We start from the raw sequence: 22,480 nt of genomic DNA, 5'->3' as shown, positions 1-22,480 counted from the left end.
TTACTGTTTCCGCTCTTTGCTTTATGTCTTCACTGCCTGTCTGCTGCTGTGTTTTACTTCTCACACTGTGGATAATTATTATTATTTGTTATTTATTATGGTGGCTGTTACCCAAGAAGGCTCAGTTAGTTAGTTAGTTAGTGAATTAGTTAGTTAGTCAGTTAGTTATTCAGTCAGTCAGTCAGTCAGTTAGTTAGTTAGTCAGTTAGTCAGTCAGTCAGTCAGTCAGTCAGTCAGTCAGTCAGTCAGTTAGTCAGTTAGTCAGTTAGTTAGTCAGTTAGTCAGTCAGTCAGTCAGTCAGTCAGTCAGTCAGTTAGTTAGTTAGTTAGTTAGTCAGTCAGTTAGTCAGTTAGTTAGTTAGCTAGTCAGTCAGTCAGTCAGTCAATTAGTCAGTCAGTCAGTCAGTCAGTCAGTTAGTTAGTTAGTCAGTTAGTTAGTTAGTTAGTTAGTCAGTCAGTCAGTCAGTCAGTTAGTTAGTTAGTTAGTTAGTCAGTCAGTCAGTCAGTCAGTCAGTTAGTTAGTTAGTCAGTCAGTCAGTCAGTTAGTTAGTTAGTCAGTCAGTTAGTCAGTTAGTTAGTTAGTCAGTCAGTCAGTCAGTTAGTTAGTCAGTTAGTTAGTCAGTTAGTTAGTCAGTTAGTTAGTTAGTTAGTCAGTCAGTCAGTTAGTTAGTTAGTTAGTTAGTTAGTCAGTTAGTTAGTTAGTCAGTCAGTTAGTCAGTCAGTCAGTTAGTCAGTCAGTCAGTTAGTTAGTTAGTTAGTCAGTTAGTCAGTTAGTTAGTTAGTCAGTCAGTCAGTCAGTCAGTCAGTCAGTCAGTTAGTTAGTCAGTTAGTTAGTCAGTTAGTTAGTCCCCGTGCAGCTTATTTAATGCTCTTCCTGGGATGCAGTGGTGACATTTTCCTCCAGCAGCATTTTCTCTGATAGAAGCTGTGGATTACTTTGTGTGTGACTAATTCCTAAAGACACAAACGGACAGAAGTCTCATCACCACTCTCACCACTCGCTATGTGCTGCCATGTTGGATATTTAGGTTCCTCCAACTTTCCAAGTTGGAATCCAACTCTGAGGTGAAATTCCAGTAGGTTTTTCTCCTCCAGGGAACTCGGAAATACTGACTTCCGATGTCAAATAGAGCGCACCATTGCTTTCAACTCAGCTTTCGATCAAAGGATCACTTTGCGCTGCAGCATGCAGATAAATTATATACCATAAAATGCTTCAACCTTTGAGGAGACTCGTCCCCTGTGTGCATTCGGCTCCATTACGAATTTTCCCTCTTAAGTGTGGAAGAACTCGTCCAGTCTGCCGAGATTCCCTGACCTCAAGCTCTTCCAACATCTTTGGGCTGAAGTAAAATACCAACTGTGAGTCATTTCTTATCGTCCAGCCACCCATCCATGACTTCAGTTATGCTTTTATGGATGAGTGAGAGAAGATCCCTGCAGCCAAATGTCCTCCCTGAACAAATGGCCACGCTTTGGAGTTAAATGTTCCACAATCGCTTATAAACATAATCTTTAGGAGGCCACAGACTGCACACTGTACCCTTCCTCTTCCCCGGCCTCTGGAGCTCCACGAGCAGGCAGCTCTTTGCTGTAAAACTCAGGGTTTTGCTTTAACAGGCACAGTGTGCCTCTGTAACACCGGCTGCCTTTGTTTTGGTTACAGATAAAATCAGTGAAGGAAAACAACAGCAGAGAGAAGGAGGAGGAGGAGGAGGAGGGAGAGCGAGGAGATGTAGGAAAATGGCACAAATGAAATCCCGAAGAAGAGACCGATCCAAAGTGTGAGAAGGTTCCTTCTTTAAACATTATGCAGATAAAGGTTGAGAGGGCAGGAGGGGGAGGAAGTGATGATTTGACACGGCAGAGCAGACTTAACTCTCCTAACTCCAGCACAGATTGTACAAATCGAGCCTTTATTTGTAACTCTGCCAAATGTCTGCTGGAATTACTTTAACCTGGTCCAAGAATGAATCTCGCTCTCTCCCACCTCACTTTGTTTGATCTCAGCCTGATGTCACCGGTCTTCCTCACCCTGACGTGTGGACATATGGAGGTGATCACGGCGCCCGTTCCCCATATTTTCCTCGGGGAATGCCGACTATTTGACAGGCGAGAAGCACCGCTGACACTCCACTGTCTGGATGGGAGAGATTGACAAACGCAGGGCGGGAGACGTGGGAGGAGGGGGTGAGAGACAGAAAGAGATAGTGATAGAGGGGGGAGGTGAGAGGAAAAGAGGAGGAGAGATGAAGGGAAAAAAATGACTTCACGCCATGACTGGACTGCCCCCTTTTTTCCCCTCAACCTCTCTCTGTCTCTCAACTTTTTCCTCCCTCCTCCTCCTCTGTGTGTGCGTTTTCTTTTTTTATGATTCGGGGAGAAGAGGGGAACAAGCGTTCAGAGCTGGGCTGACGGTGCATGCAGGAGCGTCACATAGTCAAACAGGAGCCCGAGGCGCTGCACATTGGGACTAAAGAGGACTGAGGAGGCTTTGGGGGGTTTGGATCTGATATGCGGACTAAATGGGTGATTGACGGGCAGGCAGAAGGACAGATAAAGAAGTGTAGATTGTAGAGACTCTTAAATTAGCACATTTGCACAGTGAGAGTGTCGGGAGACCAAGGAGAAAGTCAGATATACTGATTTATTTCTGCAAACATTTTCCTCAGGAGCACATTTTGAATGAGAGACTTCCTCTTCATCGAGCAATGCTTCTGAGGAACTCTGCTCTGAGTTATGCTTCGGACGCTCATCAGAGACTGAGATACTTGTATTGAAAGTGAATTCCTCCCCAGAAGAGGATCAACGTGTGATTTTTTCTTAACTTCACAGTCCCTCAGCTGATTGGCTGTGCTGACTGCTACTATGTTTTCCCCGAGGTCCTCTTCAACGCCATCATGGACGACGTGCCTTCTGGCTCTGTGCATCCTGGATGCGTGGAGCTCAGCCTGGCCGGCTGCCCAGCAGTCCCAGCCGCGGCTGCAGTCCCGGAGGTCCAGACAGATGCCACCCCTGTCGTCCTTGTCATCAGCCGGCAACCTGTCAGAAAGCGCCGAGAGCAAAGTGGAGCGCCTTGGCCAGGCGTTCAAGCGAAACGTCCGCGAGCTGCGCGAGAAAAGCTCGTGTTTGGACCTGGTCTTCCTGGTGGACGAGTCATCGAGCGTAGGCGCCAATAACTTCCAGAGCGAGCTGAGGTTTGTACGCAAGATGCTGTCCGACTTCCCGGTTGCGCCGGAGGACACGCGGGTGGCGCTGGTGACTTTCTCATCCAAGTCCCATGTGGTGACCAGGGTGGACCACATCTCAGCGCCCAAGTCCCACCAGCACAAGTGCTCCCTGTTCAACCAGGAGATCCCGGCCATCACCTACCGAGGAGGGGGCACCTACACCAAAGGAGCCTTCCAGAGGGCAGCGGTGAGTCAGACCGGGGGATTCATGTGTCAGTGGTGTGGGGAAATGAGCTGACTTATGGAGGTATTTGCTTTTAGTGCGTGGCCGTCTGCAGCCTGCTGTGTGTGTGTGTGAGCAGGGAGTAATTGTTGCTCAGGGTTGATGTTAATGAGGCTCTGCGTGGCTTTGCTGTTGCTGCTTCCTCTAAATTACACAGCAGCAGACAGCGAGGGGAAGCTGCGTGCTGGGTAATTGTTCAGGGGTTTCCAGTGATGCAAATACCCAAGAGTGAGCCCATTCACGCGCTGAAATACACACATGCACACATTTAAAGTGGATAAACACCGGGAAGCATGTTCAGAAAAGTTGAACAAATTACGACTCAGTGTGTCCTTTATAAGTGATGCGTTTGAAGCTTCCTGAATGAACGGGTGAGGTTTTATCCTCAGCAGCATTACAGGGTCTATGGCTGAATTTGTCGTACAGGCTGGCATTTAGGGGTCACACGGGGTCCACCTGACACTCCCGAACCCTCACACACTGGTGTAAGCTGGACATATGGCACAGCTCATCAGTCAAGTCCAAACGGCCCAGCTGTAAAAGCCATGTTGGTGGTAAAGGGAGCGGTCCTGTACAAACACACACCCCGGAGCTCATGCCTCAGGTCTGCCTGCTGTTAGTTCCACCAGTATTTTTCATTTAAGCAGAGCAGGGGATTTGGGAGGTCTGCAAACTCCCGAAGAGAGTCTCTGTTTTGCATCCAGGTGAGCGAACGATCGGCTATAATCATGGCGAGGTGAAAGAAATGCAGCCGAAAACAGATGTGCTCAGATAATGGTCTCAAACTGCACTGACTCAACCGCAGTCGCACTCCAATAACTATAAAAGTGTCAAACTGATTACAGCCTAAGCATCATTAAAAAGAGCCTAACTTAAACAAAGGTGAGCTGAGTTTTGGCAGGTCTCTGGTTGAAGCCAATACGTTTCATTGGACTCAATCCTCTGGCTTAGCGCTAAAAGCTTGGCCCCCAGGACAGGTTTTCCATGAAAAGTCCACCACTAAGTGCTGATAAGCAGACTGCTGGACGTGTCCCAGCTACTAAAGACCACAACAATAACAAGAAAAGGCATTTGGGGCATGCTTTAGTTCCTTATCATTATTCAGAAACACTCACAGTGTTTTAGGTGATTCATCAAGTGAGCTAAAAAGGTCAGTTCCACAGAAAAATCAGGCCATCTTCTCCTCAGGTACTCAAGTTGTCTGTGATTGCTCAAACGTCTGATTAAACAGTTTGATTTTACTGTTTTTCCCGTATCTGAGCCAAGTAACACTCCTTCTTTCCACTGTAGTATCTGCAGACAGACTTTAGCAACGTGAGTAACAGGAGAGCTACGCGCCGTCTACACTCAGCTGAGGTTTTTTTCCCCCCAAAGATAGATGAGCCTAGCAGATACAGACCTAGATGCATCACATCAAGTGGTGCTCCAGAAACCCCCCTGCACCTGATAGATTTAGTCTGACGTTTACTGCGTGTCTTCACATGATTAAAGAAGTGAAGTTAAAGGGAAAAAGGAGAGAAAAAACAAGCTGTCGGTGATTTATAACCTTATCACAGGAGATTTTTTTTTATTTCCGTTTTAATTGCCTGTCTGAATCTGACTGGAAAGAGGGAAAAAAAGGGGTTTGTTGTCCTTTTCTATTAGCCACATAAAAGATGGGTCAGCTAGCACTAAACAAGGCGCATATCCGCTTGTCATCGAGTAGCAGCGAAACTGCAGTAAAGCAGTATATGACCTGGGAGGTTTTTGAAGTTTCTGAGGGCACATAATTAACAAGCACCTCTGCTGTGGTCCTCTGTGCCCATCTCAGGGATAAATTAGGGATGCATGCGGGAATAAATCTGTGCGTTTCTGTGCAGAACGAAACCGTGGGAGAGGGAGGATAATTGGTAATTGCAGTATATCGATAATTATCCCATATTTTATTCCCTTGGCGGGTCTTGGCTGTTCTGAGTGCTGTAGAAAGCTGGGATCCATTAAGAGAGACATTTTTCCACCAGCCGTGCATGTAGAGACAGGGCTCACCTCCAACACTCTTCATCTCTGTCTCAGCTCCGTCTGTCTGGCTGCCGTCTCTCTTCTCACCAAATTCGTCTCCCAATAGGTTAAACGCATCAGTGTGCGAGCATATGGCAGGTCTGCATGTTGTAGTCGACACCGCGGTGGATGTTTGAACAGTTAAAGACCATTAAATGTGATTAAAATATGCAGAGAATGACTTATTACCACGGAACAAATGAACAGACTCCAATCTGTTGTTTTCGCACCAGCTTCGGTTTTGATGGCTCCTCGGCATGATGGATACCTTTGTGCAGGTCTTTCTGAGGAGGTGTTCTGCCTTTCTTCAGAGACGGTTGTTCATGCTGCTCTTTACTTAAAAGGTTATGTTGCTCTCTGTTTCTCTAAATGATCCCAAAGGTGTTTTATTGGGTTCCAAAAAGGCCAGCTCGCTTTTTCCCTTCTTCTTCTTCTTTGTCTAATTTTGGCTTCGGCAGAATCTGAATCCTGTGATGAGGTTAATTCGCTGTGGATTGTTTTAGCTGCTCATGGTTCCATCTTTAAATCTCATTTAAGACATAAAAAGCTCTTTTTGTGTCCTTTAACAAAGTTCAGTCTTACGGTTTTAAGCCTAAGAGCAATCAAATGTTTTTTTAAGTTGTCCTTAGAGATCGATGTTATGCAGTTTTTACAGAATCTCAGACTTTCACAGACACCCCGAGGCTAAGAAGTGCAACTGAATCATTTCTCAACCAAGCTGAGGAGCTAGCGTCCTCGCAGCTAATTAAATATTCTCCAAGTTTTTCTCATGCTGTGGCAAGAAGCCTTTAAAGAAGCCGTTGAAGTGGTGAAATGGAGACAAAGGTTGACATTTTTCTGCACTTGTTTGAATGCGTAGAATGTTCAAATTGTGGTGTAATAGCGTTGGAAAGTGCTTACTTTCATATATCTGCACATCTGGTCAGTGACACACAAATTCAAAGCTGCCCCCACAGTTCTGCTGCAGGAATAATGTTGCCATTTCTGCCTCTTTAACATTATCTGATGCAGATTATTAAAGGGGAACTCCGGTATTTTTAAACCTGGATCTTATTTCTGGCATGAAATACGTTCATCTACTCACTGAGAACAGTTTGGTGAAAGTCGGCGTCCTTCAGAAGATATTTAGATAACTCGAGATCCATATAACGGAGTGAACGGGGCTTAGACAGCCTCTAAATAAGGCATTATCTGTCTTTATTTCACCAATACTTTAAGAAGAATGAATGAACGAACGTGTACTATAGCTCTGTTAGCTCATAGCTGCTGTGTTTTTGTTATTGGCGGCTATCGGGGGGCTTATAGAGGGCTTTCTACACACTCTACTGGGACCACTTCATCCACACGCCCCCCTGCAGCACAGTTTATTCACTCCGTGCTCTGTGACAGTCGGCTAACTTCACTCAGAGTTTGCTGCTGATAGTTTTGTGCAACATGGCAGGATATTTATCAAATTTTAACGACGTGAACGACGACTTTGAGTAAGATGGACGTCCTTACCAGAGTAAATGAGCTGTGCTGCTGCGGCGCGTCTATGACGTCATCCCGGTAGACGAGTGTGTAGAAAGCCCTCAATAAGCCCCCCGATAGCCGCCAATAACAACAACACAGCAGCTATGAGCTAACAGAGCTATAGCACACGTTCATTCATTCATTCTTCTTAAAGTATTGGTGAAATAAAGACAGATAATGCCTTATTTAGAGGCTGCATCCTCTAAGCCCCGTTCACTCCGTTATATGGATCTCCAGTTATCTAAATATCTTCCGAAGGACGCCGACTTTCACCAAACTGTTCTCTGTGAGTAGATGAACGTATTTCATGCCAGAAATAAGGTTTAAAAATACTGGAGTTCCCCTTTAAGTATTTAATCCACTCAGCAGGTTTCACACCGGGCCTTTACTGACACCATTCTGTACCTGTGTTTGTAATCAATAGAGGTGAATAAAAACGACAACATTCGACATGTAACCCTTTGTCACAATGACTGACATCCATGATTATCGTCCGTTTTTCTGTTTTTTGAAGCTCTGATTTATTTTCCAAGCATATGGCTTGTAAATTACTAAATATTTTGAAGGTAAAAAGGCTCAGAGCTCCCTGTTTTATTCCACTGGTTCATAGTGGGCTTGTTGGTCCATGAATTACAGCTTTTTCCATTGTTTCTTTTTTTTTTTTAATACCTTTGGTTTGGATACGAGTTTCAGCTGTAAAATAACAGGGAAAGACATGACTGCATTCGTCTGTTCGAGCCAGCGAAACGTCTCCACCATCACTTCTATTTTCTGTCATTGTTTGTCTTTGCCCTGAAGATGTAGCACTGCGTTGCCTTGGGTTGCCAGATAACACCCCCCTCCTCCCCCTTTTGCTCTTTCCAGCACTAAACTGGACTTTTCTGTGTCAGTCTTGCATAAGACACACAGATGGGCAGCGTATGAAAAGAGATGGAAGAATGAGAGGAAAAAAGCTGAGGGTAATGTTATTACCTCACTCTTGGTGATGTGTAATGCTCATATCTAGATCAAAACAGACATACGAGTGGTCCATCAGCGCGAGCCACTTAATAACAGAACTTCTTACCCTGCCAGTGTCTCTGGTGACCTGCAGGTGGGTCATTTTCTTCCTTTTTGGTGACAGAAACTTTCCATTCGCTCCTAATGTGTCTGGATCACCATAGAAACACTCATTCACGGTCATTATTCACGCACAAATGCGCACTTACGCTGGGTTTCTGAAGCAGCTGCGTGCCTTTACATGGTTGTCATCATCTGCAGGTCACAGAGGTCACGTTATAGACTGTAAACTGCAGGTACTCGCATTTAAAGAGGTACTGTGTGTTTGAGGGATGTCAGGAAAGGTGAAAGGTCAGCGTGTTCGAACATAAACCAAACCAGAGATATGAAAGCTGATCCAGTCAGGAGACGGTTTAGTCTTTAATCTGAACTCAGAGGCTCCCAAAGGTCCTTAAAAAGTGCCTGAATTTCAGTAGTTTTCAGTAGATATGAAATGGAGAATATTACAACTGCAGCTTGTGTTATTGATCCATGCATTTACGCCTTTGTTTAACTTATTATTAGTTCAGGTGCAGCGTAATCCTGTGAACCAGATAATCTATGATAATCTAAACGGAGAACTTTTTAAGCTCGGGTTTATTACTCCTTTCTGTCACCTGCCCAGCGGCCTGTCAGGCGGGCGTCATCAGCTTTGATGCTTCACAGCCGAAATATGCGGTTTTATTCCTCAAAACACTGCCTATTAGATTAAATGAGGGCTGAGTAAATTGCTAATATTTGGCCTGTGGAGATGATCTGCAGGGTTTCTGTACATTCTGGGCTTGTCTGAAACACACAAACACAAGAAAACGCACTCACGTAGTCGATGTTTGAGGTTTTTCCTGAACTTCTTCACCTCTGATTTGGGGAAACGGACCCATCGGTCCCCAGAACACTGAAACATTGAGTCTGTTATTGGCTGAGCTCAGGTGAATTTCTGCTATCTGGACAAAACCCAGCTGAGTCTTCCAGCTCAGAGAAAAGAAAACGGGTAAAGTTTCAGTCACAGACCCGAAGCCAAGAGAAAAAGCACAAATGAAAGCAAGGTGCATCGCTTTGATCCTGGACCCAACCACGATAACACGATAAGCGAGGACTGTTTCCCGTCTGTGGAGCCACCTCAGCCTAAATCATTTCCTCCTCCTCAGTATCAGAGGGGCTCAGGGGGTGAGATAGAAAGCACCTTCAGACCCCAAAGCGCTGGTTCACAGCGGCCAGACAACCACCACCACAGGCAAGATTTAAAGGGGAACTCCGGTATTTTAAACCTTATTTCTGGCATGAAATGCGTTCATCTGCTCACCGAGAACAGTTTGGTGAAAGTCGGCGTCCTTCGGAAGATATTTAGATAACTGGAGATCCATATAACGGAGTGAACGGGGCTTAGAGGATGCAGCCTCTAAATAAGGCATCATCTGTCTTTATTTCACCAATACTTTAAGAAGAATGAATGAATGAACGTGTGCTATAGCTCTGTTAGCTCATAGCTCTGTTAGCTCATAGCTGCTGTGTTGTTGTTATTGGGGGGCTTATTGAGGGCTTTCTACACGTCTGCTGGGACCTCCGGGTGTAACGGAGTTTAGATCATAAAGAGTCTCAAAACGATCACACACACACAAACACACACACACAAAAACACACACACACTCACGCAAACACACACACTCATCACGTCAGGTGCAGACGTGGCTCTCAGGCTCAGGTTGTAGCTGGAAAGTTGCTCCGACACTTTCATGGTGATCGACATCGTGTGTGTGTTTGCGCGCTTTAGTGTGCGTGTGTGTGTGTTTGCGCTCTTTAGTCTCTGCGTGTGTGTGTGTTTGCGCTCTTTAGTGTGCGTTTGTGTGTTTGCGCTCTTTAGTCTCTGCGTGTGTGTGTATGCGCGCTTTAGTCTCTGTGTGTGTGTGTGTTTGCGCGCTTTAGTCTCTGCGTGTGTGTGTGTTTGCGCGCTTTAGTGTGCGTGTGTGTGTGTTTGCGCTCTTTAGTGTGCGTGTGTGTATTTGCGCTCTTTAGTCTCTGCGTGTGTGTGTGTTTGCGCTCTTTAGTGTGCGTTTGTGTGTTTGCGCTCTTTAGTCTCTGCGTGTGTGTGTATGCGCGCTTTAGTCTCTGCGTGTGTGTGTATGCGCGCTTTAGTCTCTGCGTGTGTGTGTGTTTGCGCTCTTTAGTCTCTGTGTGTGTGTGTTTGCGCTCTTTAGTGTGCGTGTGTGTGTTTGCGCTCTTTAGTCTCTGCGTGTGTGTGTTTGCGCTCTTTAGTCTCTGCGTGTGTGTGTTTGCGCGCTTTAGTGTGCGCGTGTGTGTGTTTGCGCTCTTTAGTCTCTGCGTTTGTGTGTGTTTGCGCGCTTTAGTGTGTGTTTGTGTGTGTTTGCGCTCTTTAGTGTGCGTGTGTGTGTTTGCGCTCTTTAGTCTCTGCGTGTGTGTGTTTGCGCTCTTTAGTGTGCGTTTTGTGTGTGTTTGCGCTCTTTAGTCTGTGTGTGTGTGTGTTTGCGCTCTTTAGTGTGCGTTTGTGTGTGTTTGCGCTCTTTAGTCTCTGCGTTTGTGTGTGTTTGCGCTCTTTAGTCTGCGTGTGTGTGTGTTTGCGCTCTTTAGTCTGCGTTTTGTGTGTTTGCGCTCTTTAGTCTGCGTGTGTGTGTGTTTGCGCTCTTTAGTCTGCGTTTTGTGTGTGTTTGCGCTCTTTAGTCTGCGTTTTGTGTGTGTTTGCGCTCTTTAGTCTGCGTGTGTGTGTGTTTGCGCTCTTTAGTCTGTGTGTGTGTGTGTTTGCGCTCTTTAGTGTGCGTTTGTGTGTGTTTGCGCTCTTTAGTGTGCGTTTGTGTGTGTTTGCGCTCTTTAGTCTGCGTTTTGTGTGTTTGCGCTCTTTAGTCTCTGCGTGTGTGTGTTTGCGCTCTTTAGTCTGCGTTTTGTGTGTGTTTGCGCTCTTTAGTGTGCGTGTGTGTGTTTGCGCTCTTTAGTCTCTGCGTGTGTGTGTTTGCGCTCTTTAGTCTGCGTTTTGTGTGTGTTTGCGCTCTTTAGTCTGTGTGTGTGTGTGTTTGCGCTCTTTAGTGTGCGTTTGTGTGTGTTTGCGCTCTTTAGTCTCTGCGTTTGTGTGTGTTTGCGCTCTTTAGTCTGCGTGTGTGTGTGTTTGCGCTCTTTAGTCTGTGTGTGTGTGTGTTTGCGCTCTTTAGTGTGCGTTTGTGTGTGTTTGCGCTCTTTAGTGTGCGTTTGTGTGTGTTTGCGCTCTTTAGTCTCTGCGTTTGTGTGTGTTTGCGCTCTTTAGTCTGTGTGTGTGTGTGTTTGCGCTCTTTAGTGTGCGTGTGTGTGTGTTTGCGCTCTTTAGTGTGCGTTTGTGTGTGTTTGCGCTCTTTAGTCTGTGTGTGTGTGTGTTTGCGCTCTTTAGTCTGTGTGTGTGTGTGTTTGCGCTCTTTAGTCTGCGTGTGTGTGTGTTTGCGCTCTTTAGTCTGCGTGTGTGTGTGTTTGCGCTCTTTAGTCTGTGTGTGTGTGTGTTTGCGCTCTTTAGTGTGCGTTTGTGTGTGTTTGCGCTCTTTAGTGTGCGTTTGTGTGTTTGCGCTCTTTAGTCTCTGCGTTTGTGTGTTTGCGCGCTTTAGTCTGCGTGTGTGTGTGTTTGCGCTCTTTAGTCTCTGCGTTTGTGTGTGTTTGCGCTCTTTAGTCTGCGTTTGTGTGTGTTTGCGCTCTTTAGTCTGCGTGTGTGTGTGTTTGCGCTCTTTAGTGTGCGTGTGTGTGTGTTTGCGCTCTTTAGTGTGCGTTTGTGTGTTTGCGCTCTTTAGTCTCTGCGTTTGTGTGTTTGCGCTCTTTAGTCTCTGCGTGTGTGTGTGTTTGCGCTCTTTAGTCTCTGCGTGTGTGTGTGTATGCGCGCTTTAGTCTGCGTGTGTGTGTGTTTGCGCTCTTTAGTGTGCGTGTGTGTGTTTGCGCTCTTTAGTCTCTGCGTGTGTGTGTTTGCGCTCTTTAGTGTCTGCGTGTGTGTGTTTGCGCTCTTTAGTCTGTGTGTGTGTGTGTTTGCGCGCTTTAGTGTGCGCGTGTGTGTGTTTGCGCTCTTTAGTCTCTGCGTTTGTGTGTGTTTGCGCGCTTTAGTGTGTGTTTGTGTGTTTGCGCTCTTTAGTCTCTGCGTGTGTGTGTTTGCGCTCTTTAGTGTGCGTGTGTGTGTTTGCGCTCTTTAGTCTCTGCGTGTGTGTGTTTGCGCTCTTTAGTGTGTGTTTGTGTGTGTTTGCGCTCTTTAGTGTGCGTGTGTGTGTTTGCGCTCTTTAGTCTCTGTGTGTGTGTGTTTGCGCTCTTTAGTCTGTGTGTGTGTGTGTTTGCGCTCTTTAGTGTGCGTTTGTGTGTGTTTGCGCTCTTTAGTCTCTGCGTTTTGTGTGTTTGCGCTCTTTAGTCTGCGTGTGTGTGTTTGCGCTCTTTAGTCTGCGTTTTGTGTGTTTGCGCTCTTTAGTCTGCGTGTGTGTGTTTGCGCTCTTTAGTCTGCGTTTTGTGTGTGTTTGCGCTCTTTAGTCTGCGTGTGTGTGTGTTTGCGCTCTTTAGTCTGCGTTTTGTGTGTTTGCGCTCTTTAGTCTCTGCGTGTGTGTGTTTGCGCTCTTTAGTCTCTGCGTGTGTGTGTTTGCGCTCTTTAGTCTGCGTTTTGTGTGTGTTTGCGCTCTTTAGTGTGCGTGTGTGTGTTTGCGCTCTTTAGTCTCTGCGTGTGTGTGTGTTTGCGCTCTTTAGTCTGTGTGTGTGTGTGTTTGCGCTCTTTAGTCTGCGTTTTGTGTGTTTGCGCTCTTTAGTCTGTGCGTGTGTGTGTTTGCGCTCTTTAGTCTCTGCGTGTGTGTGTTTGCGCTCTTTAGTCTGCGTTTTGTGTGTGTTTGCGCTCTTTAGTGTGTTTGTGTGTGTTTGCGCTCTTTAGTCTGCGTTTTGTGTGTGTTTGCGCTCTTTAGTCTGTGTGTGTGTGTGTTTGCGCTCTTTAGTGTGCGTTTGTGTGTGTTTGCGCTCTTTAGTCTGCGTGTGTGTGTGTTTGCGCTCTTTAGTCTGCGTGTGTGTGTGTTTGCGCTCTTTAGTCTGCGTGTGTGTGTGTTTGCGCTCTTTAGTCTGCGTGTGTGTGTGTTTGCGCTCTTTAGTCTGTGTGTGTGTGTGTTTGCGCTCTTTAGTGTGCGTTTGTGTGTGTTTGCGCTCTTTAGTCTGCGTGTGTGTGTGTTTGCGCTCTTTAGTCTGCGTGTGTGTGTGTTTGCGCTCTTTAGTCTGTGTGTGTGTGTGTTTGCGCTCTTTAGTGTGCGTTTGTGTGTGTTTGCGCGCTTTAGTCTCTGTGTGTGTGTGTGTGTTTGCGCCCTTTAGTCTCTGCGTTTGTGTGTGTTTGCGCTCTTTAGTCTCTGCGTTTGTGTGTGTTTGCGCTCTTTAGTCTCTGCGTTTGTGTGTGTTTGCGCTCTTTAGTCTGTGTGTGTGTTTGCGCTCTTTAGTGTGCGTTTGTGTGTGTTTGCGCTCTTTAGTCTCTGCGTGTGTGTGTGTTTGCGCTCTTTAGTGTGTTTGTGTGTGTGCGCTCTTTAGTGTGCGTTTGTGTGTGTTTGCGCTCTTTAGTCTCTGTGTGTGTGTGTTTGCGCTCTTTAGTCTGCGTGTGTGTGTGTTTGCGCTCTTTAGTCTCTGCGTGTGTGTGTGTTTGCGCTCTTTAGTCTGTGTGTGTGTTTGCGCTCTTTAGTGTGCGTTTGTGTGTGTTTGCGCTCTTTAGTCTCTGTGTGTGTGTGTTTGCGCTCTTTAGTCTGCGTGTGTGTGTGTTTGCGCTCTTTAGTCTCTGCGTGTGTGTGTGTTTGCGCTCTTTAGTCTCTGCGTTTGTGTGTGTTTGCGCTCTTTAGTCTGTGTGTGTGTTTGCGCTCTTTAGTGTGCGTTTGTGTGTGTTTGCGCTCTTTAGTCTCTGTGTGTGTGTGTTTGCGCTCTTTAGTCTGCGTGTGTGTGTGTTTGCGCTCTTTAGTCTCTGCGTGTGTGTGTGTTTGCGCTCTTTAGTGTGTTTGTGTGTGTGCTTTAGTCTGTGTGTGTGTGTGTGCGCTCTTTAGTGTGCGTTTGTCTGTGTGTGTGCGCTTTAGTCTGCGTGTGTGTGCGCTTTAGTCTCTGCGTTTGTGTGTGTTTGCGCTCTTTAGTCTGCGTGTGTGTGTGTTTGCGCTCTTTAGTCTGTGTGTGTGTGTGCGCTTTAGTCTCTGCGTGTGTGTGTTTGCGCTCTTTAGTCTGCGTGTGTGTGTGTTTGCGCTCTTTAGTCTGTGTGTGTGTGTGTTTGCGCGCTTTAGTGTGTGTGTGCGCTTTAGTCTCTGCGTGTGTGTGTTTGCGCGCTTTAGTGTGTGTGTGTGTGCGCTTTAGTCTCTGCGTGTGTGTGTGTTTGCGCTCTTTAGTGTGTTTGTGTGTGTGTTTGCGCTCTTTAGTCTGTGTGTGTGTGTGTTTGCGCGCTTTAGTGTGTGTGTGCGCTTTAGTCTCTGCGTGTGTGTGTGTTTGCGCTCTTTAGTGTGTGTGTTTGCGCTCTTTAGTCTGCGTTTGTGTGTGTGTGTGCGCTTTAGTCTCTGCGTGTGTGTTTGCGCTCTTTAGTCTGCGTTTGTGTGTGTGCGCTTTAGTCTCTGCGTGTGTGTGTGTGCGCTCTTTAGTCTCTGCGTGTGTGTGTGTGTGTGCTTTAGTCTCTGCGTGTGTGTGTGTGCGCTCTTTAGTCTCTGCGTGTGTGTGTGTGTGCGCTTTAGTCTCTGCGTGTGTGTTTGCGCTTTAGTCTCTGCGTGTGTGTTTGCGCTCTTTAGTGTGTTTGTGTGTGCGCTTTAGTCTCTGTGTGTGTGTTAGCGCTCTTTAGTGTGTTTGTGTGTGCGCTTTAGTCTCTGCGTGTGTGTTTGCGCTCTTTAGTGTGTTTGTGTGTGCGCTTTAGTCTCTGTGTGTGTGTTAGCGCTCTTTAGTGTGTGTGTGTGTGCGCTTTAGTCTCTGCGTGTGTGTTTGCGCTTTAGTCTCTGCGTGTGTGTTTGCGCTCTTTAGTGTGTTTGTGTGTGCGCTTTAGTCTCTGTGTGTGTGTTAGCGCTCTTTAGTGTGTTTGTGTGTGCGCTTTAGTCTCTGTGTGTGTGTTAGCGCTCTTTAGTCTGCGTTTGTGTGTGTGTGTGCGCTTTAGTCTCTGTGTGTGTGTTTGCGCTTTAGTCTCTGCGTGTGTGTTTGCGCTCTTTAGTGTGTTTGTGTGTGCGCTTTAGTCTCTGTGTGTGTGTTTGCGCTCTTTAGTGTGTTTGTGTGTGCGCTTTAGTCTCTGTGTGTGTGTTAGCGCTCTTTAGTCTGCGTTTGTGTGTGTGTGTGCGCTTTAGTCTCTGCGTGTGTGTTTGCGCTCTTTAGTGTGTTTGTGTGTGTGTGTGCTCTTTAGTCTCTGCGTGTGTGTGTTTGCGCGCTTTAGTCTCTGCGTGTGTGTGTTTGCGCGCTTTAGTCTCTGCGTGTGTGTGTGCGCTCTTTAGTGTGCGTTTGTGTGTGTTTGCGCGCTTTAGTCTCTGCGTGTGTGCGCTTTAGTCTCTGCGTGTGTGTGTTTGCGCGCTTTAGTCTCTGCGTGTGTGCGCTTTAGTCTCTGCGTGTGTGTGTTTGCGCGCTTTAGTCTCTGCGTGTGTGTGTTAGCGCTCTTTAGTCTGCGTTTGTGTGTGTGTGTGCGCTTTAGTATCTGTGTGTGTGTGTGCGCTTTAGTCTCTGTGTGTGTGTGTTAGCGCTCTTTAGTCTGCGTTTGTGTGTGTGTTTGCGCTTTAGTATCTGTGTGTGTGTGTGCGCTTTAGTCTCTGCGTGTGTGTTTGCGCTTTAGTATCTGTGTGTGTGCGCTTTAGTCTCTGTGTGTGTGTGTTAGCGCTCTTTAGTCTGCGTTTGTGTGTGTGTGTGCGCTTTAGTATCTGTGTGTGTGTGTGCGCTTTAGTCTCTGCGTGTGTGTTTGCGCTCTTTAGTCTGCGTTTGTGTGTGTGTGTGTGCTTTAGTCTCTGTGTGTGTGTGTGCTCTTTAGTCTCTGCGTGTGTGTGTTTGCGCGCTTTAGTCTCTGCGTGTGTGTGTTTGCGCGCTTTAGTCTCTGCGTGTGTGTGTGCGCTCTTTAGTGTGCGTTTGTGTGTGTTTGCGCTCTTTAGTCTCTGCGTGTGTGCGCTTTAGTCTCTGCGTGTGTGTTTGCGCGCTTTAGTCTCTGCGTGTGTGAGTGTGTGTGCGCTTTAGTCTCTGCGTGTGTGTGTTTGCGCGCTTTTGTCTGTGTGTGTGTGTGTGCGCTCTTTAGTCTCTGCATATGTGTGTGTGTGTGCGCTTTAGTCTCTGCATATGTGTGTGTGTTTGCGCGCTTTAGTCTCTGCGTGTGTGCGCTTTAGTCTCTGCGTGTGTGTGTGTTTGAGCTTTTTAGTCTCTGTGTGTGTGCGCGCTTTAGTCTGTGTGTGTGTGCGCGCTTTAGTCTGTGAGTGTGTGTGTTTGCGCTCTTTAGTCTCTGTGTGTGTGTTTGCGCTCTTTAGTCTGTGTGTGTGTGTGTTTGCGCGCTTTAGTCTCTGCGTGTGTGTGTTTGCGCGCTTTAGTCTGTGTGTGTGTGTTTGCGCTCTTTAGTCTGTGTGTGTGTGTTTGCGCGCTTTAGTCTCTGCGTGTGTGTGTTTGCGCTCTTTAGTCTGTGTGTGTGTGTGTGTTTGCGCGCTTTAGTCTCTGAGTGTGTGTGTGTTTGCGCGCTTTAGTCTGTGTGTGTGTGTGTGTGCGCTCTTTAGTCTCTGCGTTTGTGTGTTTGCGCGCTTTAGTCTCTGCGTGTGTGTGTGTTTGAGCTTTTTAGTCTCTGTGTGTGTGCGCGCTTTAGTCTGTGTGTGTGTGTGTGTGCGCGCTTTAGTCTGTGAGTGTGTGTGTTTGCGCTTCAGTCTCTGCGTGTGTGTGTGTGCGCTTTAGTCTCTGCGTGTGTGTGTTTGAGCGCTTTAGTCTCTGCGTGTGTGTGTGTGCGCTTCAGTCTCTGCGTGTGTGTGTGTGCCCTTTAGTCTCCGCGTGTGTGTGTGCGCTTTAGTCTGTGTGTGTGTGTGTGTGTGCGCTTTAGTCTCTGTGTGTGTGTGTGCGCTTTAATCTCTGCGTGTGTGTGTGTGTGCGCTCTTTAGTCTCTGTGTGTGTGTGTGCGCTTCAGTCTCTGAGTGTGTGTGTGCGCTTTAGTCTGTGTGTGTGTGTGTGTGTGCGCTTCAGTCTCTGCGTGTGTGTGTGTGCGCTTTAGTCTGTGTGTGTGTGTGTGTGTGCGCTTCAGTCTCTGCGTGTGTGTGTGTGCGCTTTAGTCTCTGTGTGTGTGTGTGCGCTTTAGTCTGTGTGTGTGTGTGTTTGAGCGCTTTAGTCTCTGCGTGTGTGTGCGCTTCAGTCTCTGCGTGTGTGTGTGCGCTTTAGTCTGTGTGTGTGTCTGTTTGAGCGCTTCAGTCTCTGCGTGTGTGTGTGCGCTTTAGTCTGTGTGTGTGTGTGTGTGTGCGCTTTAGTCTCTGCGTGTGTGTGTGCGCTTTAGTCTGTGTGTGTGTCTGTTTGAGCCCTTTAGTCTCTGCGTGTGTGTGTGCGCTTTAGTCTCTGTGTGTGTGTGTGCGCTTTAATCTCTGCGTGTGTGTGTGTGCTTCAGTCTCTGAGTGTGTGTGTGTGCGCTTTAGTCTCTGCGTGTGTGTGTGCGCTTTAGTCTCTGTGTGTGCGCTTTAGTCTGTGTGTGTGTGTGTGTGTGTGCGCTTTAGTCTCTGTGTGTGTGTGTGCGCTTTAATCTCTGCGTGTGTGTGTGTGTGCCCTTTAGTCTCTGCGTGTGTGTGTGCGCTTCAGTCTCTGAGTGTGTGTGTGTGCGCTTTAGTCTCTGTGTGTGCGCTTCAGTCTCTGAGTGTGTGTTTGAGCGCTTTAGTCTCTGCGTGTGTGTGTTTGCGCACTTTAGTCTCTGCGTGTGTGTGTGCGCTTCAGTCTCTGAGTGTGTGTGTGTGCGCTTTAGTCTCTGTGTGTGCGCTTTAGTCTGTGTGTGTGCGCTTCAGTCTCTGAGTGTGTGTTTGAGCGCTTTAGTCTCTGCGTGTGTGTGCGCTTCAGTCTCTGCGTGTGTGTGTGTGCCCTTTAGTCTCTGCGTGTGTGTGTGCGCTTTAGTCTGTGTGTGTGTGTGTGCGCTTCAGTCTCTGCGTGTGTGTGTGTGCGCTTTAGTCTCTGTGTGTGTGTGTGCGCTTTAGTCTGTGTGTGTGTGTGTTTGAGCGCTTTAGTCTCTGCGTGTGTGTGCGCTTCAGTCTCTGCGTGTGTGTGTGTGCGGTCTTTAGTCTCTGTGTGTGTGTGTGCGCCCTTTAGTCTCTGCGTGTGTGTGTGCGCTTTAGTCTCTGCGTGTGTGTGTGCGCCCTTTAGTCTCTGCGTGTGTGTGTGCGCTTTAGTCTCTGCGTGTGTGTGTGCGCTTTAGTCTCTGTGTGTGTGTGTGCGCCCTTTAGTCTCTGCGTGTGTGTGCGCTTTAGTCTCTGCGTGTGTGTGCGCTTCAGTCTCTGCGTGTGTGTGTTTGCGCTTTAGTCTCTGCGTGTGTGTGTGTGCGCTTCAGTCTCTGCGTGTGTGTGTGTGCGCTTTAGTCTCTGCGTGTGTGTGTGTGCGCTTTAGTGTCTGTGTGTGTGTGTGTGCGCTTTAGTCTCTGCGTGTGTGTGCGCTTTAGTCTCTGCGTGTGTGTGTGTGCGCTTCAGTCTCTGTGTGTGTGTGTGTGCGCTCTTTAGTCTCTGCGTGTGTGTGTGTGCGCTTCAGTCTCTGCGTGTGTGTGTGTGCGCTTTAGTGTCTGTGTGTGTGTGTGTGCGCTTTAGTCTCTGCGTGTGTGTGCGCTTTAGTCTCTGCGTGTGTGTGTGTGCGCTTCAGTCTCTGTGTGTGTGTGTGTGCGCTTTAGTCTCTGCGTGTGTGTGCGCTTTAGTCTCTGCGTGTGTGTGTGTGCGCTTCAGTCTCTGCGTGTGTGTGTGTGCGCTTTAGTGTCTGTGTGTGTGTGTGTGCGCTTTAGTCTCTGCGTGTGTGTGTGTGCGCTTCAGTCTCTGCGTGTGTGTGTGTGCGCTTTAGTGTCTGTGTGTGTGTGTGTGCGCTTTAGTCTCTGCGTGTGTGTGTGTGCGCTCTTTAGTCTCTGTGTGTGTGTGTGTGCGGTCTTTAGTCTCTGTGTGTGTGTGTGTGCGCTCTTTAGTCTCTGCGTGTGTGTGCGCTTTAGTCTCTGCGTGTGTGTGTGTGCGGTCTTTAGTCTCTGTGTGTGTGTGTGTGCGCTCTTTAGTCTCTGCGTGTGTGTGCGCTTCAGTCTCTGCGTGTGTGTGTGTGCGCTTTAGTCTCTGCGTGTGTGTGTGTGCGCTTCAGTCTCTGCGTGTGTGTGTGTGCGCTTTAGTCTCTGCGTGTGTGTGTGTGCGCTTTAGTGTCTGTGTGTGTGTGTGTGCGCTCTTTAGTCTCTGCGTGTGTGTGTGTGCGCTTCAGTCTCTGCGTGTGTGTGTGTGCGCTTTAGTGTCTGTGTGTGTGTGTGCGCTTTAGTCTCTGCGTGTGTGTGTGTGCGCTTCAGTCTCTGTGTGTGTGTGTGTGCGCTTTAGTGTCTGTGTGTGTGTGTGCGCTCTTTAGTCTCTGCGTGTGTGTGTGTGCGGTCTTTAGTCTCTGCGTGTGTGTGTGTGCGCTTTAGTCTCTGCGTGTGTGTGCGCTTCAGTCTCTGCGTGTGTGTGTGTGCGCTTTAGTCTCTGCGTGTGTGTGTGTGCGCTTTAGTCTCTGCGTGTGTGTGTGTGCGCTTTAGTCTCTGCGTGTGTGTGTGTGCGGTCTTTAGTCTCTGCGTGTGTGTGTGCGCGCTTTAGTCTCTGCGTGTGTGTGTGTGCGCTTTAGTCTCTGCGTGTGTGTGTGCGCTTCAGTCTCTGCGTGTGTGTTTGAGCGCTTTAGTCTCTGCGTGTGTGTGTGTGCGCTTTAGTCTCTGCGTTTGTGTGTGTTTGCGCTCTTTAGTCTCTGCGTTTGTGTGTGTTTGCGCTCTTTAGTCTCTGCGTGTGTGTTTGAGCGCTTTAGTCTCTGCGTGTGTGCGCTCTTTAGTCTCTGCGTTTGTGTGTGTTTGCGCTCTTTAGTGTGCGTTTGTGTGTGTTTGCGCGCTTTAGTCTCTGCGTGTGTGTGCGCTTCAGTCTCTGCGTGTGTGTTTTTGCGCTCTTTAGTCTCTGCGTGTGTGTTTGAGCGCTTTAGTCTCTGCGTGTGTGTTTGAGCGCTTTAGTCTCTGCGTGTGTGTTTTTGCGCTCTTTAGTCTCTGCGTGTGTGTGTTTGAGCGCTTTATTCTCTGCGTGTGTGCGCTCTTTAGTCTCTGCGTGTGTGTTTGAGCGCTTTAGTCTCTGCGTGTGTGTGTTTGCGCCCTTTAGTCTCTGTGTGTGTGTGTTTGCGCCCTTCAGTCTCTGTGTGTGTGTGTGCTTCAGTCTCTGCGTGTGTGTTTTTGCGGTCTTTAGTCTCTGCGTGTGTGTGTTTGCGGTCTTTAGTCTCTGTGTGTGTGTGTGCTTCAGTCTCTGCGTGTGTGTGTGCGCTTCAGTCTCTGCGTGTGTGTTTGTGTTTTTGCGCGCTTTAGTCTCTGCGTGTGTGTGTTTGCGCTCTTTAGTCTCTGCGTGTGTGTGTGTGTGTGTGTGTGTGCGCTTCAGTCTCTGCGTGTGTGTATTTGCGGTCTTTAGTCTCTGCGTGTGTGTGTGTGTTTGCGCTCTTTAGTCTGTGTGTGTGTGTGTGTGTGTGCGCTTTAGTCTCTGCGTGTGTGTGTGTTTGCGCTCTTTAGTCTGTGTGTGTGTGTGTTTGCGCTCTTTAGTCTGCGTGTGTGTGTGTGTGTGTGCGCTTTAGTCTCTGCGTGTGTGTGTGTGCGCTTTAGTCTCTGCGTGTGTGTGTGTGCGCTTCAGTCTCTGCGTGTGTGTGTGTGCGCTTCAGTCTCCGCGTGTGTGTGTGTGCGCTTCAGTCTCCGCGTGTGTGTGTGTGCGCTTCAGTCTCCGCGTGTGTGTGTGTGCGCTTTAGTCTCTGCGTGTGTGTGCGCTTCAGTCTCTGCGTGTGTGTGTGTGCGCTTTAGTCTCTGCGTGTGTGTGTGTGCGCTTCAGTCTCCGCGTGTGTGTGTGTGCGCTTCAGTCTCTGCGTGTGTGTGTGTGCGCTTTAGTCTCTGCGTGTGTGTGCGCTTCAGTCTCTGCGTGTGTGTGTGTGCGCTTTAGTCTCTGCGTGTGTGTGCGCTTCAGTCTCTGCGTGTGTGTGTGTGCGCTTTAGTCTCTGCGTGTGTGTGCGCTTCAGTCTCTGCGTGTGTGTGTGTGCGCTTTAGTCTCTGCGTGTGTGTGTGTGCGCTTCAGTCTCCGCGTGTGTGTGTGTGCGCTTCAGTCTCTGCGTGTGTGTGTGTGCGCTTTAGTCTCTGCGTGTGTGTGTGTGCGCTTTAGTGTCTGTGTGTGTGTGTGTGCGCTCTTTAGTCTCTGCGTGTGTGTGTGTGCGCTTTAGTGTCTGTGTGTGTGTGTGCGCTTTAGTCTCTGCGTGTGTGTGTGTGCGCTTCAGTCTCTGTGTGTGTGTGTGTGCGCTTTAGTGTCTGTGTGTGTGTGTGCGCTTCAGTCTCTGCGTGTGTGTGTGTGCGCTTTAGTGTCTGTGTGTGTGTGTGCGCTTTAGTGTCTGTGTGTGTGTGTGCGCTTTAGTCTCTGCGTGTGTGTGTGTGCGCTTCAGTCTCTGTGTGTGTGTGTGTGCGCTTTAGTGTCTGTGTGTGTGTGTGCGCTCTTTAGTCTCTGCGTGTGTGTGTGTGCGCTTTAGTCTCTGCGTGTGTGTGCGCTTCAGTCTCTGCGTGTGTGTGTGTGCGCTTTAGTCTCTGCGTGTGTGTGTGTGCGGTCTTTAGTCTCTGCGTGTGTGTGTGTGCGCTTTAGTCTCTGCGTGTGTGTGTGTGCGCTTTAGTCTCTGCGTGTGTGTGTGTGCGCGCTTTAGTCTCTGCGTGTGTGTGTGTGCGCTTTAGTCTCTGCGTGTGTGTGTGCGCTTCAGTCTCTGCGTGTGTGTTTGAGCGCTTTAGTCTCTGCGTGTGTGTGTGTGCGCTTTAGTCTCTGCGTTTGTGTGTGTTTGCGCTCTTTAGTCTCTGCGTTTGTGTGTGTTTGCGCTCTTTAGTCTCTGCGTGTGTGTTTGAGCGCTTTAGTCTCTGCGTGTGTGTGTTTGCGCTCTTTAGTCTCTGCGTTTGTGTGTGTTTGCGCTCTTTAGTCTGTGTGTGTGTTTGCGCTCTTTAGTGTGCGTTTGTGTGTGTTTGCGCGCTTTAGTCTCTGCGTGTGTGTGCGCTTCAGTCTCTGCGTGTGTGTTTGCGCGCTTTAGTCTCTGCGTGTGTGTTTTTGCGCTCTTTAGTCTCTGCGTGTGTGTTTTTGCGCGCTTTAGTCTCTGCGTGTGTGTTTGAGCGCTTTAGTCTCTGCGTGTGTGTTTTTGCGCTCTTTAGTCTCTGCGTGTGTGTGTTTGAGCGCTTTATTCTCTGCGTGTGTGTTTGAGCGCTTTAGTCTCTGCGTGTGTGTGTTTGCGCCCTTTAGTCTCTGCGTGTGTGTGTTTGCGCTTTAGTCTCTGCGTGTGTGTTTGAGCGCTTTAGTCTCTGCGTGTGTGTGTTT

The 22,480-nt window shown here is 48.2% G+C and overlaps 1 protein-coding gene across 1 annotated transcript in view; it reads left to right on the top strand.

Annotated features, from left to right (window-relative positions):
- The first annotated feature begins 2,650 nt into the window (after nucleotides 1-2,650).
- The window catches only part of svep1 (sushi, von Willebrand factor type A, EGF and pentraxin domain containing 1), a 133,696-nt gene continuing 113,866 nt past the window's right edge, over nucleotides 2,651-22,480 (top strand). The window contains exon 1 of the mRNA XM_072376281.1: nucleotides 2,651-3,416. Coding sequence (XP_072232382.1) covers nucleotides 2,868-3,416 — 549 coding nt within the window. The 5' untranslated portion in view covers nucleotides 2,651-2,867. The remainder of the gene's footprint in view (nucleotides 3,417-22,480) is intronic.

The sequence above is a fragment of the Leuresthes tenuis genome, unplaced genomic scaffold, assembly GCF_036924035.1.
Source record: "Leuresthes tenuis unplaced genomic scaffold, fLeuTen1.0.hap1 SCAF_22, whole genome shotgun sequence".
NCBI classification, from domain to species: domain Eukaryota; kingdom Metazoa; phylum Chordata; class Actinopteri; order Atheriniformes; family Atherinopsidae; genus Leuresthes; species Leuresthes tenuis.
This window is presented reverse-complemented; position numbering and strand designations above follow the sequence as displayed.